General features: G+C 46.3%; 1 protein-coding gene across 2 annotated transcripts in view; it reads right to left on the bottom strand.

The window, feature by feature from the left end:
• Window positions 1–14,976, bottom strand: part of KIF26B (kinesin family member 26B) — a 517,024-nt gene that overhangs the window by 81,469 nt on the left and 420,579 nt on the right. For both annotated transcript variants that reach the window (XM_025286019.3, XM_044943071.2), the window contains 4 exons: window positions 14,435–14,641; window positions 9,187–9,280; window positions 7,729–7,991; window positions 4,010–4,193 (listed from right to left, as the gene is read on the bottom strand). In XM_025286019.3, coding sequence (XP_025141804.3) covers window positions 4,010–4,193; window positions 7,729–7,991; window positions 9,187–9,280; window positions 14,435–14,641 — 748 coding nt within the window. The remainder of the gene's footprint in view (window positions 1–4,009; window positions 4,194–7,728; window positions 7,992–9,186; window positions 9,281–14,434; window positions 14,642–14,976) is intronic.

Here is a 14,976-nt window from a genome sequence, read left to right as displayed (position 1 = left end):
CCATCTTAATCAATAGGACTTGTAAAAATCTATACGGTGAACTTATTCCACTGAAGGATCACTAGTACCATCTGGCTTTGAACTCATAATTCACTCATCTTTATGGGGAGCAACTCCTGACTGTTATGGTTTTAGGGTCTCTTCCTCAATAGTGCAGTTTCCAAGGGGAATCTCAAGCCTTTACAGAGGTAGCTTAGCAAAGCGGGGGAAGGCTCTGTGCTGGGTGAAGAATCAGCCTCACTAATTTTCCAACAACGTTTAAACCAGGAAATATTTTAAGCTTAACCTAGTGCTATCTGCAAAGCAGTGATATATCAACACAGAATTTTCTTTTCTATCTTGATTGGACATGTTGAAAACATTTTCGTTGGTCCACTCATGTGCATATGTGTATGTATGTGTGTGTTTATAAAATGCATATATGTGTATAAGATCCAGGTGCCTATGCACACATAGTGTGTTTAGTTCTTTCAGCAGACAACTAATTTGAACTCTTTGGATCCGTCAGCTTCACGTCTAATGGCCAGTTACTAGCAGTTTGCTATGCTCTGCTTCCCTGCAGGGTGACTAATTAATAAACTTTTCCTTAATTGAGTTCTGGCTCCCAGGTCCAAGGGGATTATTACTTATATATAAGTAAACAAAATTTCCATTTTAAACAACGCTCCAAATCTCCTCATTATACTTTAAACAGATATAAATTCACTGAGGTCAAGCAAGCCGAAGGCTAGGAGGCTGTGTGCCTTCTGGCCTAAATTCTCTTCCTCACAGGAAGCCAGGTGCTGTGGCAGGCAGGTGACGCCCCAGATCCTTCAGGGCTCACCCCATCATCAGCCTCGAGGCCTGCACTGTCTTTGTTCTCATCCACAGCCATGTTAGAAAGTAACTATCGAGGTTCTGGACGCCATTAATGGTATCTGCCTTTTCTTTAAACCTGAATTTATTATTTAAAAGCCATTCACTTCCACACTTAACAAATAGGAAGAAAATGAATTTGATGTTAAATATTTAATAAGTGCCCAGGACTCGTGAAGGGCTGACTTGGGTGGATGGTGGGGTTTAAGGAGTGGCCTGCTGTTGCTGCTGCTAAGTCGCTTCAGTCATGTCCGACTGTGTGTGACCCCATAGACGGCAGCCCACCAGGCTCCTCCATCCATGGGATTTTCCAGGCAAGAGTACTGGAGTGGGTTGCCATTGCCTTCTCTGTTCCTCCTCCTAGCCTACATTTTTTGGAAGTTGAACGCTAAGTTCTTAGAGTTGAAATAATTTAATCAACCATTTCTTTGTTTTCAAGATTCCTCCCTACTTTCAGATTCCAGATTGAGAGCAGACCCATGAAAGGAAGTGAAAAACTGACAACAAAGTTGCTTTAACTCGGTTTGAAACCTAGAAGGAGGAGATTATCCTTCCTCCAGAGCTTTTTGGCTCAGAAACATGTGGAAGCTATTTGGCTCCAGATTCAGATCTTCAGTAAGTCACCCTTTGCTGACAGTACAAGAATCCACTGTAAGCTTTGATTACAATGATTACCGGCTGCTTAAAAGAATAAAATAAATATTATTTTCAGACTCCCCACATTCATGCTGCTAAGATAGAACCCAGAAAAATCAGTGAGGGCAGGATCTAAAGCCAGCTCTCAGATTGTTAGGAGAACTGTGGATAAAGCTCTGTTAGAGAATTTAAAGGTCTGGATCATTTCACCCCTATCCTAATTCCTTGTCTCCTTCTCTTCTAGCAAGTTATTCTAAATGGAAATGCTACACATAATGTGAGCCCTCCACTGAAAATCAATCTCCCCTGAAAGACTCGCATTCAAAAGGTTTTGCTCATCCCCAGCCAGACCTGTATCACCATCACTGGTTGTCAAGAGTGATCTGATCAGCTGATGGACGACATATCTCCTCGGGTGCAAGTGAGGGCCAGTACTGGATTCCTGGGCAGCAGCCACTGTAAGGAGCCAAGGCTGTGGGTCCAAGCCTGGATTAGTGGAATTCTGGCCCCAGCAACAATATCTAGCAAGATTTTAGTCCCAGGACTACACAATCCCATAATAGGGGAGACGGGCGGGGCACATCTGTGGGCCCAGTTAAAACTAAAGGAGCAGGCAGCAAGAAAAGTGAATGACTGATCCATGCGGCTACAAGGATGCATCTCAAATACACTACAGCATGCTCAGTCACTCAGTCTTTTCCGACTCCTTTGCAGCCCCATGGGCTGTAGCCTGCCAGGCTCCTCTGTCCATGAAATTCTCCAGGCACGAATACTGGAGTGGGTTGCCATTTCCTTCTCCGGGGGATCTTCCAAACCCAGGGATCGACCCCCATCTCTTGCGTCTCCTGCATTGGCAGGCAGATTCCTTACTGCTGAGCTACCTGGTGAGCCCCTCCAATGCATTATATTAAATGAAAGAAGCCAGACACAAAAGGGCCACACATGGACCACATGATTCCATTTAGGAGATATTCCGGAGGAAGGCAAGACTATAAGGACAAGAATCTGATCAGTGGTTGTTATGGGCTGGAGAGGGGCCTGAGGGCTAGGGCTACAGGGACTTTTCTGTACCCATGGCTTTGTTCTCTATCTTGATAGTGGTGATGGTGGTTACATGACTGAACAGATTTGCCAACGTTTGTTTAACAATATAGAAAGAGGGTAATTTTTACTGAATTTAAATTATACCTCATAAACCTGAACTAAACAACAACAATTAAGGAATAGGAACCATAACAGAATACTGGACCAACAAAGGCACTGAGATGGGGGGAGGAGGGAGCTTCCACTTCCCTTAAGCGGAAAGGGGGAATGGAAGCCCCCCACAGCTGCCTCCAGGAGAACCAGTTTCCAACTCTTTGGGCAACAAGGAGCCCAAACTGGGGGGCCCACCCACAGGCTGAGGCTGCATGTCTTAATTCCAGGTTCTATGGAATTTGGTTAGTTAGTTGCCTCCCATTATAGTCAATTAGCTCCACAACTTCAGACACCAGGGTTAGGCTCCTAACTCAGGGCTTTTGTTTGTCTTTCTGGCATCCAGTGCCTTGAGGCAATCATTCAGAGAGTGCTGGGGGCCAACTACCTGGGTTTTGAAAAGCCCTGTAGAAGGGGACAGAGAGCTGCTGCTACTTGGCCAGCCAAGTGCTGGGGGCCACACTTGCCTTAGAAAAGCCCACTGAGGACAATGGACGACTTTGCCCACAGCCCAGGGTCCCACCTGAGATACTCAGCTGAGTGCTGGCACTCAACTTCTGAGCATGGAGTATATACTACTTGGCAGACAAAGATTGGAGTGATGCAGTGCTGGCTTTGAAAACAGCCAAGAGGGGACCCTAAAGTACTAAGTTGGCTTCCTGGCACGGCAGCTTGCTCACAGAGCACATCCTGGGCAAGCGGGTTTACAGAGAAATGTCACTGCTGGGCATTACCTGAGGGAGGGAGGCAGCCAGGATCTGGTTAGCTATTCAAAAGTCTGATTCACAGTCTATTTTAAAAACATGATTTTGTTTCTTCTGGGTTCATAGAGTGGATTCAAGCTAATGATTAGTAACATGGCCAGGGTGCTTTGATAAGACACATTGGTCTTTCATGATGAGCACTTTTATGGTTTATGAACAAAAATATACTATGAAGCGGTTGTTTTTCTTTGCTAAAGTTTGTTCTGTTACGTTCCCATGACAATTACATGTGTAAATTATCTTTATAAAGTGAGCCCTTTTCTCTTGGATGTTCAAAAGCAAAGGTCAGCCCAGACTGGTGAGATTGTACTACATTTCTTTAAAAAAAATTCATTTACTTGATATCTTCTTTTTGGCCGAGCCCCAAGGCATGTGAAATCTTGGTTCTCCCACCAGGGATCAAATCCCATGCTCCCTGCACTGGAAGTGCAGAGTCTTAACCACTGGACCACCAGGGAAGGGCTTAGATTGTGTTATGTTTTAAAGGGTCCCAGGCTGCCCTGGAGGACAGCCTTCTTCCCAGGGAGGGCAAGGAGGAGTGGGGGTCGAGGCGGACTTACTTCCCCCCTTGCCGCTCTTCTCCATGCGGTACTGGTAGATGTGCAGCGTGAAGAGCATGTGTGAGTTGCGAAGGTCATCCTCGTCGCAGTCTTGCTGATTGCCCCGCCGGGAGGCGATGGCCGCATCCAGGAAGAAGGCAGCCTTCTCCGCGGTGGGTGCCCGCAGCTCGCTCTGGTTCTGCAGCTGCAAGACACAAGAGAGGGGCTGATGCTGCAGGCAAGAGGGCTCGCCTGCCACTCAGGCTGGCTGTCCTTTCCCCACTCTCCAAGGCTGATGTCCTTCTGGAACCAGGGCCCATGCCCATGTGCAAATTCTCAGCTTAATTTATTCATATCTGAAAATTAACCCTAAGCATGCTTATTGGAAAAGAATACTTTTACCCATTTTACAATGGAAGTAGAATCTGTAAGTTGTTCTTGTTGTTTGGTTGCTAAGTCATGTCTGCCCTTCTGTGACCCCATGGACTGTAGCCCACCAGGCTCCTCTGTCCTTGGGATTTTCCAGGCAAGAATATTGGAGTGGGTTGCCATTTCCTCCTCCAGGGGATCTTCCTGACCCAAGGATTGAACCTGAATCTCCTGTATTGGCAGTGGATTCTTTACTGCTGAGCCACCAGGGAAGCCCAGAATCTGTAAGTGGCAGATGTGAAAAGCAAATGGTTTTATCTCAGTGTTCAGTGGGAGCAGGTGTCCCACCCTGACCTCTGCAGAGCTCAGAAAACCCAACATCCTGGGCAATCCATGTACCTAAGGGACTATGGGATGTGACTGCATCTTGAGTTCAAAGATTAGACTGTATAGAAGCAGGTAATCCAGGGTACTGTATCTCAAAGAAGTGAAAAAACTTACTTGGCTTTAACTCAACTCTCAATTTTTCCAGCTATTTAATTAAAGTCAATTTTAGGCCACATTTACTATAATAGTTCTAAACAAGTAAATGTAAAAGACATGAAAAAAAAAAAAAAAAACCCCCAAGATACTTGAATGTCTCATCTATATCATTTGTCTCATCTAAAGGGATATCTACTTTATCTGTAGTTTCTAAATTATGTTCAAGGCATACTCATTAATTGATTAAAGAAGCATCAGGGGGAATGTATCTAAATCCTATGAGATGCCTTGGCAATTATATTGACAGTAAACCTGACTCAGAGCAATATTATCAGCATTTGACCTGCATTTCTTTATCAGGGGAGGGGAAGAAAAGGAAACTAATAATTCTGATTTGTTCAAAGAAATGATTTGCAGTACGAGCCTTAGGGTCAGTAGAAACTTTGACAGTTTTGCTGACAAAGGTCCATTGAGTCAAAGCTATGTTTTTTCTAGTAGTCATGTATGCTTGTGAGAGTTGGACCATAAAGAAAGCTGAGTGTTGAAGAATTGATGCTTTTGAACTGTGGTGTTGGAGAAGACTCTTGAGAGTCCCCTGGACTGCAAGGAGATCAAATCAGTCAATCCTAAAGAAATCAGTCCTGAATATTCATTGGAAGGACTGATGCTGAAGCTGAAGCCCAACAATACCTTGGCCACCTGATGTGAAGAACTGACTCATTAGAAAAGTCCCTGATGCTGGGAAAGATTGAAGGCACGAGGAGGAGGGGACAACAGAGGATGAGATGGTTGGATGGCATCACTGACTCAATGAACATGAGTTTGAGCAAGCTCCAGGAGATAGTGAAGAACAGGGAAGCCTGGTGTGATATAGTCCACGGGGTCAAAAAGAGTCAGACACGACTGAGCGACTGAACTGAATTGAACTGATTCTGACTCTAACTGCACCCATAATTCTGAACTGGGAGAGTTGATATTTAGAACTTAAGGCCACCAAAATCCTCAAACTTCAAAGACAGATTTTCTTGTGCTCATTGTTTTATATTTATTATGGCAGAAAAATAACCCAAAGAATGTTTAATATTCTTCAGCAAGAAGGTAAAGAGGACATGGGTTTTGTCCTCTTCTTTGGTTTCAGTTAATCAGAGCTTTCACCTCTGGGGAACTCCATTATTGATGTTATAAAAGTGAATGGAGGTTATGGCATAGTTGAATGTCTAGGTGGTGCTTAGAGTGGGAACAGTGGGTAGGGTCACACCATTTCCATCACAGGTGCTGTGTAGATGAGGTCTGAGCATGTCTTATGCTTCCAACTGGTGGTTCTCAAAGTGTATTCCCCAGACCAGCAACATCAGTATGATATAGAAACGTGTTACAAATGAGTATTTCAGGGCTCTATCCCAGGCCTACTGAATCAGAAATTCTAGAGGTGGAGCCCAGCAGTCTGTGTTTTAACAAATCTTCCAGACAACTCTGATGAAGACTGAAGTTTGAGAACCACTGCATTAAGGTTTGTATGACCACTTAGCTTGCATTCTATTTAGGTTTCATATCCAAATAATATCTGATGCATCATTAAAACTATGAAAAGCCAATTTTAGTCAGACATGGTACAGACCTTTGGGCATTGCTGAGAACTAACCAGGCTATCACAAGTGACAGTCGGCAAAAACATCCAAGAGGGCTTCCTGGAAGAAGTGACATCTAGCTAATACACCCAAATAAGGAGTTAGCCAGATGAAGAGCTAGAGGAAAGGAGCAGGCACTGTTCCATGCACAGGGAATAGAATTTGCAAAGGCCCAGGGTAAGAAGGAGGATGGTGGATGCTTAGAGTCTTGCTCCTGAGAGTGCGGTCAGTCACTGGGAAGCTTGTTAGAAATGCATGATCAGGGGCCCAATCCCAGGCCTTCGGAACCAGAATCTGCATTTTAACAAGATCCTCAGGGCTTCTTACACACATTAAAGTTTGAGAGTCACTGCTTTCTGAGGTGATCTAAATGTAATTTAAGAAGAGTGGCAAGGAGGGAAGTGGGAACAGGCGATCCTGGAAGGCCACGTAAGGCTGTGAATCATGAGGATGCACAATGGAAGGAGGAGGATCTGAGATGCTTTAAGCAGGGCAAGAACATGGACAGGTATGAGTAGATGGGGGTAATGGAGGGGGTACCTTCACCTGAGAAAATAATCCCACTTGATGAGACAGGTATTCTACGTATCAAAGTGAACACATCTAAAATGGAGGCATCTGAAAAAACTAGAAACTAAAGCCTACTGCTAGAGACTGAAAGAGGTGATTATTCTGGGTGTGAACCAGGGACCTCCCAGGTCATTCCTGCATCTACCATCAAACAGCGAGGTAGAAACACTTTCAACAGGCAAGACATCCTGAAGAGGCCAACTGGAACTTCTCTTGGCTTAGCAATTGTATCATGGTTCTAATTAGAAAGTGGTTATTAGTTTTTCCTACAGCACCACTAATCCGGCTGTAAACCAGTGCCAGAAACACCGTTTATAGAGCCATAAACAGGCCCAGTAATGGCTGGAGCTATTTGTGCAAAGCAGTAAATATTTCGGCTTGTTGTTAAACAAAAGAAAGATTGTACTTTTTTTTTTTGAAAGGGGCGTAAAGAAAAGTGAATTCAATTTCCCCCGATTGCGACCACAATTGTGGTTCCTGCTCATTGTCAATTAGATTCAAGGTACAAATATTTAGGTTGGGCGAGCAGCTGGCCCCGCAGCTGCAGGCCATAAAGTTCCAGTCCACTTTAAAGTAAACACTTGCAAGCCTTCCCAGTTGACATGTTGAGTGAGTCACGAGGTGAAGTGCCCCAGCCGCTGAGGTAGGGATGAGCCACCCGGAGCCGACCAAGCCCCTGGAAGCAATCACCTGCGTGCCACAGATGGGGTCCTCGCACAGGTACACTCCTGGGGACTGGCCGTCCTGCAGGCTGCCCGTGGCCACCTCCGACAGCAGGTCCCGAAGGTTCTCTTCTTTACCCCACACCTCCACGGCTGAGATCCGCACCGAGAAACGTGCTCCAGTCTTTTCTTTCCGTTCGTTGATCAGCTTGAAGAGCCAAGAGATGGCACAGGGGATGATGCCCAGGTTTTGCATGGAGTCGTCTTTGCCAATCATGGTGTAGGACTTTCCTGGGAGGGCAAGGGAAGAAAGAATAGCAGCTTGAGTGTCTGGACATCATTCTGCAGTCTCAAGAATAGATGCCAAGGATGCAGGAGAAGGGCCTGGGGAGTGGGGAATGGGAAGAAAGGAAACGAAAAGGTGAAAAATATTCAACAACAAAATTTGACAGCAACAACAAAGAAGACATTTCCAAGTACTGCTGATGGAAGGGCTATAATAAAGAATGTGAGAACCCAGACTGATGTCAAGGTTAAATCACAACTGACCTCGAGGAAGATCCCACAACATCACAAGCTGTCCAGTTTCCACACTGTTTTCCTCACGGTGCAAAGGCTAGAGGTGTTTCATCACTGTTATGGGTCTTTTTATCACACCCCACAGGTTCACTCCACATGCTTACACTTTGTATCCTTTCTCAAGTTAAATGCTGTGTATACTTTTATAGCATGAGAAAATTCCCTTTAAAATCTGGATTACTGCTTTGATCAGAGATCAAGAAGTGGTAGTGAGATGAAATGGGCTTTCTATCCTGGCCTAGAACTGGCTCTATCATAGCAAAGTTGCTGCTGCGAGCTCTGCCCAGGGCCATTTTTTGGAATGCCCCAAATTACTAACTTACCAAGCATTCCAGGTAAGACCTGGTGAGCAGATGGCCATAGGTCAGGATTAAGAAGGCACTTCAGGGGGATTCGGTCATCAGGCCCTCACAGAGCTGTGTGGAGGCCTCCTTTCCCAGGTGCTTCAGCACAGGTGGGTTCCCGACCACTGGGTGGTGGGAAGTAGGGGTGCTGCCAGACTGATCCCCCCAGACAGGGGCTAATGGAGTCTGGACTTGGCTTGGTGGCTGCTCCTCTGGCTTTATGTAGAATCCAAGAGGAAAGGGGGGCCCTCTCTGCTCCCCAACAACCCCTGCTCAGGAAATGTAATTTTCCTGCTGGCTTTCTGGGCATGACCCTGACCCAGACCAAGTGGGAACAACCCCATTACTCTTTGTTCATCTTCTGGGCTTTAAGGCTTTACTAGATGACTGGGAATCCACTTAGGGTAAACATCTACATTTCAGAAGCAGAAACGGTTATTCATGATTATTCAGTTCAGCACTGCAGGAAAACACCTTCCACTTCATCTGAGGACAATACAGAAGAAAGGATGAAGTAATGGGGAATCCAGCAAGCAGCATGAAGAAGCGAAGTTCTCACTGACCCAGCTTGGCGTGGCCGAAACAGAACACACAGCCATCTGCCCCGTTGACCACAGACTGGATCACTTCTGCCACGGTTCCAGCACACACTTCAGCCTGGCAGACACAAGAGGAGACACAAGCTGTGAGTGGACCATTAACAATGGAAACTCGTGCCTGCTTTCCTGGGGCTCAGGGTCACAAAGCCTTAGCATTTTCAGATGGCTCGGCTCTAATGGAGCCCTGGAGGTCCTCAGAACCCTTAATACTTCCCAGTCCCTTGCAAGCCTGAGCGTTACACTCATTACATGCAATCCACCCTTCTGCTAATCGTACATTTCAGTTGCTGTCTCTGCAGACGAGGCAGGAACAGGCTGGAATGGGAATCCAGGGTGCCTTCACAGACCTCACACCCTTCTCTGATTTGCCATTCTGGCCTCCTTGTACAAATATTTAAAATTTCCATTCACCATCTGCTAACTAGATCCTTTCACACACACACACGAGTTTATGAAATAGATTAGGCTTTATTAGAGAGTAAAAGGTGATGTGCCAATTCAGGAAAAAGTGACCTTGAGATACATTATAGTTCTAATATAAGCAGGAGGTTAATGATGGATGTCTGCTTTGTCTTCCTAACTCCCTCCCCTTTCTCCATCTCCATCCTTCCCTTTTCAAACCCAGCTTTTTCTTTCTTTCTCTATAGATACACTCAACATATACACTATTAATCACCATCGGTCAGTACATTACAATGGGTTTTCTTCAGCCTGTTATATGTCTCATCTCCAATGTGACTATTAAATCTTTAGACAGAGGGCCAGGCTCTTGGTGACTTTTGGTATTTCCCCATTAACACCCAATAATACAGCACTCTGCAAATGATAAGAAAGTACATTTTATGAATGGATTTGGGGATCTGGGAAATCCCTCTGGTTAGCATCCAAGGCTTTCACGGCAGCGAGAGGGCAAATCACTCGCCATGTGCTGCACCTTCTTTTCTGCTTCAGCATCGTGGCGGATCTGGAAGCAGTCGGAGGACGTGCAAACTGATAGCTCCATGGGCATCGGAGCAATGTGCCTCCTAGTGGGAATCTGAGAACTGCAGCCTCGGCAATGAATGCAGTTATTCAACTCCAGGCTGCAGCAACACAATGAACCTAAGTGTTCAAAAATCAATTTTCTCCCCTGAACTGAAACGGAAAAACCACACTCCCAACAATTGTCAGCTGTTCTGGTGGTCAGCTCGGCAGCTCTGCTGGGGGCTCCCACTCAACGAAGGCGGTAGCTGGACAAGGCTGCGGTGGGGACCACAGGCTCTGTCTCACCCCCAGAGCCTAAGCAACGAGAGCCCAGTGCCAAACCCTGAGATGGAGGCAGTGGAAACTTGATGGAATTTGCTAACGTGCCTCTGCAGGACCGGGAGAAGTTATCAACAAATGAATCCCGCCTTCCTTGGATATGAAGTGAGATGGGATCTAGGAGGTTGAGAGCCCATCTAGAGCCGTACATAAAAAAACCATATTAGGTTCAAGGTCAGCAAAGAGAAAGATGCTTGAATGTGCGCCAAATCCACACACATGCCTGACTCCCCTGTCCGAAGGCCCGAGGTCAGAGAGACACAGGAGCGGCCTCACAGGGCACAGGGTGGGCGGGCAGGTGTCCCCATGTGGAATTCCTGCCCGGTGTTCACTGAGGAGAGAACGCTCAGCAACAAGTCCATCTGGTGTTTGTTAGGAGCTGACTGTGGTCCCTGGAGGCCCTTTGCTGTCTTTCCCCTTGAACCAAGAGAGGCAGGAGCCTTCCCAAGCAGACTCCGTGGGCAGGGCTGGGCTCCCCACAGGCAGGCCTCAGTTCTCCCACTCACCCTTCCTGGTGATGACAGAATGTTTGTGTTCCCCTTCCTCCACCCAGGTTCATATGTTGAATGTTCAATGTGATGGTATTTGGAGGTGGAGCCTTTGGGAGGTGATAAGTCACGAGGGAGGAGCCCTCATGGATGGGATTAGCGCCCTTACAAAAGAGGCCCCAGAGAACTCTCCTGCTCATCCCACAATGTAAGGATGTATGGAGAAGACAGCTGTCTATGAATCAAGAAGCACCCCTCACCACACACTGAAACTGCCAGCTCCTTGATCTTGGACTTCCAACCTTCAGAACTGTAAGAAATAAATTTCTCTTGCCTATAAGACACCCAGTTTGTGCTGTTTCATTAAGAGGGTGCAAATGGACTAAGACACCTCCCAAAAGCTGGACCCAGCAGAGGTCTGCCCCAGCAATGGGCAGCTGATGACTGCCAAGCCCACTTGAGGGTACCGAGGGTAGCTTATAAGGAGGAGCAAGGGCTGTTCTAATCACTGCTTAGCTTCAGGAATCTGATGTCCTTAGAGACCCAGTGAAAGCGAAGCTCGTGACTGCTTCGGGCCACTGTGGTGGCTGCTGCTTCACAGGACAACCACAGGGCCTGAGAGCAGAGGCCCCTTTGGCACACGTCCCTACTTTCTTGTTTGAGAGGCTCAAAGCGTGTTCCCTCAAAGGGGCTGAGGCTGGCCATGCCAGCAGCCTGATATCACTATTAACAATGACAACAGAATAGTAAAAATAGCATTTATCGGACACTCACTACCTCCAGGCTCTGCTCTAAGCACCTCATGTGTATCCACGCAGCGAATCACAGCAACCGCATGAGGCATATTTTGATCTTGTTTTCATTTTATGGTTGAGCACGCTGAGGCCCAGAGAGGTGAAGTGACTTGCCCAAGGACACATTGCTAGTAAATAGTGGATAAAATGGCGGGAGGACAAAGATACAACACCATACTGAGCAGGACACAAATTGTTTCCTAGGAAGAATCCAGGACAGATGTCCACCCAGGAAAGGGTCTATGAATGAGAGACTGAATTTTTGAGTCTCAGTTTCCTTGTCTGTAATGTGAATATAGCAATAACTCCCTTTCCAATACCACTGGATTCCAAGAAGAGTCCAAGTGGGTTAATGTACATGAAACTTCTTGAAGACTTCAAATTTATTAATTTATAGAACTGTCATTTACTATATTGGAATTGTAGCAAAATCAAAGTATTCTGAAGTGAGTGCAACTGTCAGAGTGAGCACATGAGCCCTGGAACCAAGTGCGAAATGTAAGCAAAGACTAATAATAAAGATGGCTCCCTTTTCCAGAATAAATCTAAAACTCATTAATAGGCCACACTTAATTTAGGGTTTGCTTTGGAATTCTTATGACTTAGGGAGATTTGCTTTTGAAAAGTTTTAGCTTAATTAAATTATTTGTAGGTCATTTATTAGACCCAATATCAGGTTTAGATTAGTGAGCCCATTGGGTGGTAGAACACACAAAAAATGTAATGAAGAGAGAAACTATAGAACTTATTCATAAAGTACTTCATCTTTTCATGGTAAAACTCTTTGGGGAAACCACATGCTCGGCTTGTTAACGAATGGAGCCTATAATATGTGCTAAGTGCCTATGGTGTAATATAGGCGCCCATGTGAATATCACTACTTCCTACACTCAGATGCCACATGGAGGAAATTAACAGGAGCTGCAAATGGCAGCCATCAGCACCCTGTCTGCAGGTTCTGCTCTAGGCTATTAGTTACCTGATTGTACATTGTTTTGTATAAATCTTGGGAAGTACTGGAAATTTATCAGGAAGATGCAGGTGTCTGATGCCAAAATGCAGGCAAAGTAGGCCACTGTACACCTATAACCTGGGCTACAGATGTCTGCTACAGGATCCAGTGCACCAATTCATGGCAGATGAATTGCACCAGATGGTGTAAGTGGATCTTCTAGTAGACATCTGTTCCTACTGGGATGGGTTCCAGGAGCTTTGGTTAAGGAATCTTGGCATCCTGGGCCCCCAAGAAGCCTCCAAATTACACTCATAACAGAACAACAAAAATGGCCACAATTCCCCCCCCCCCACCCCCGCTATGTGTTTTCCCCTTGCAATGTGACTCTGAAGCTCCTCCAATCAAGAGGCAGAGCCTCTTCCCACCCCTCAAATTTTGACCAATCAAATTCAGCAAAAGGGACGATGTGTCAGTTCTGAGCTTAAGACCACAAGAGGCCTGCAAGCTTGGATCCTGTCACTGCCATGACAGCAAGCCCAAGATAGCCTGCAGGTTGATAAGAGACAACGTGGAAGACAGACCAAGTGAGCTGGCCAATGCCACTCTGGGCCAGCCTACAGCTGGCCAACCCTCAAACATGTGATAGCATCCAGCTAAGATCAATGGAGGTCCTGACCCAAACCAGAACTGATCACTGATGCACAGGTGTGCCAAGCTGGGTGTAGAGGAATGCTCAGCTGACCCACAGACTCATGAGTGATAATAAATGATTCCTGTTTTAATCCACTAGGTTTAGAGCAGTTTGTAAGGCAGCAAGAGCTATCCCTAGCCTGACCCAGGCCACAGGACTGCATGACAGCCTCAATTTCTCTGCCTAACATTCCAGGTCCTCACTAGGACTACCCTCTATGAAGCTGGAGCTGCTACTGCTAAGTCGCTTCAGTCGTGTCCAACTCTGTGTGACCCCAGAGATGGCAGCCCACCAGGCTCCCCCATCCCTGGGATTCTCCAGGCAAGAACACTGGAGTGGGTTGCCATTTCCTTCTCCAATGCATGAAAGTGAAAAGTGAAAGTGAAGTCATGCAGTCGTGTCCGACTCTCTGTGACCCCATGGACTGCAGCCTACCAGGCCCCTCCATCCATGGGATTTTCCAGGCAAGAGTACTGGAGTGGGGTGCCATTGCCTTCTCTGATGGAGCTGGAGAACCCTGCCTAATTCTAACCCAGCTCCTTGAAACACCTTTTCTCTTCTTATAGGTTTACACCCAGAAGCCCAGGAAGAGACACGTCCCTGATGGTCCACTGCAGATGTCCAGGCAGAAGTGGGGTCCCAGTGGACCAGTTGCCAGCACCTTGATGCAGCTATTCCTGAAGCTTCCAATTTGGCCTGCTCCCTTCCTGCTCCAGTTTGCCATCCACTGATTGGCTCACTCTTCCTTCTCTCCAAGAGTATGTTCTGCTGAAATCCTGGCACAGCCTGCCCAAGGTGTGACACCAACCATTCAAAAGGACTGAACTAGTCAATGGAACTCAAACTGCCTTGCAAACGTTGCTATGTGGACAGTGGAACTGACCCAACAGACTGTTCTGGAATGGAGCTCTTGGGTCCTAGTGAATTACAGATTCTTGAAACTAATCAATATTGCCTGAACCTGAGGAGGCGTTATACCCACCTGAGAAGCATCCTGTGGAAAAACCGCATCGAAGGCAAACATCTTGGGAGGAACTTGGTTCCCTCTCTTTTGGAAGGCATTTAGACCTCCACACGCCAAGGGGTCATACAAGGTGATCTGCTTCTTCCGCGGGTCCACCTTTAAGAAAGAGCTGGATTCTGAGGTATCGCGAGCCAGCGTGGAACAGATGCGAAGCATGACTTTCACCTGTTAAGAAACAAAGGCAGGAAATGACAGGCATTAAGGTGGGCTGCCATCTATGGGGTCGCACAGAGTCGGACACGACTGAAGGGACTTAGCAGCAGCAGCAAGACACTTGGATACTTTATGATGGAGCACTTTTATGTCCTTTAGAGACACAAGTGTATATGGCAGTGTGGAATCATCTCATGACAAATTACGATAAAATGCACAATGAATTAGCAACATAATCCTCAGCAGGTCATGGGAAAACTGACTTATTTATAATTACCAGGTAGGATATTTTGATAGGTCCGTTACTTTATTACAGAACTGGCATATCACGCTCTTTGTCTTCCTAT

This window comes from Bubalus bubalis, chromosome 5 (assembly GCF_019923935.1).
Source record: "Bubalus bubalis isolate 160015118507 breed Murrah chromosome 5, NDDB_SH_1, whole genome shotgun sequence".
Taxonomy (NCBI): Eukaryota; Metazoa; Chordata; class Mammalia; order Artiodactyla; family Bovidae; genus Bubalus; species Bubalus bubalis.
This window is presented reverse-complemented; position numbering and strand designations above follow the sequence as displayed.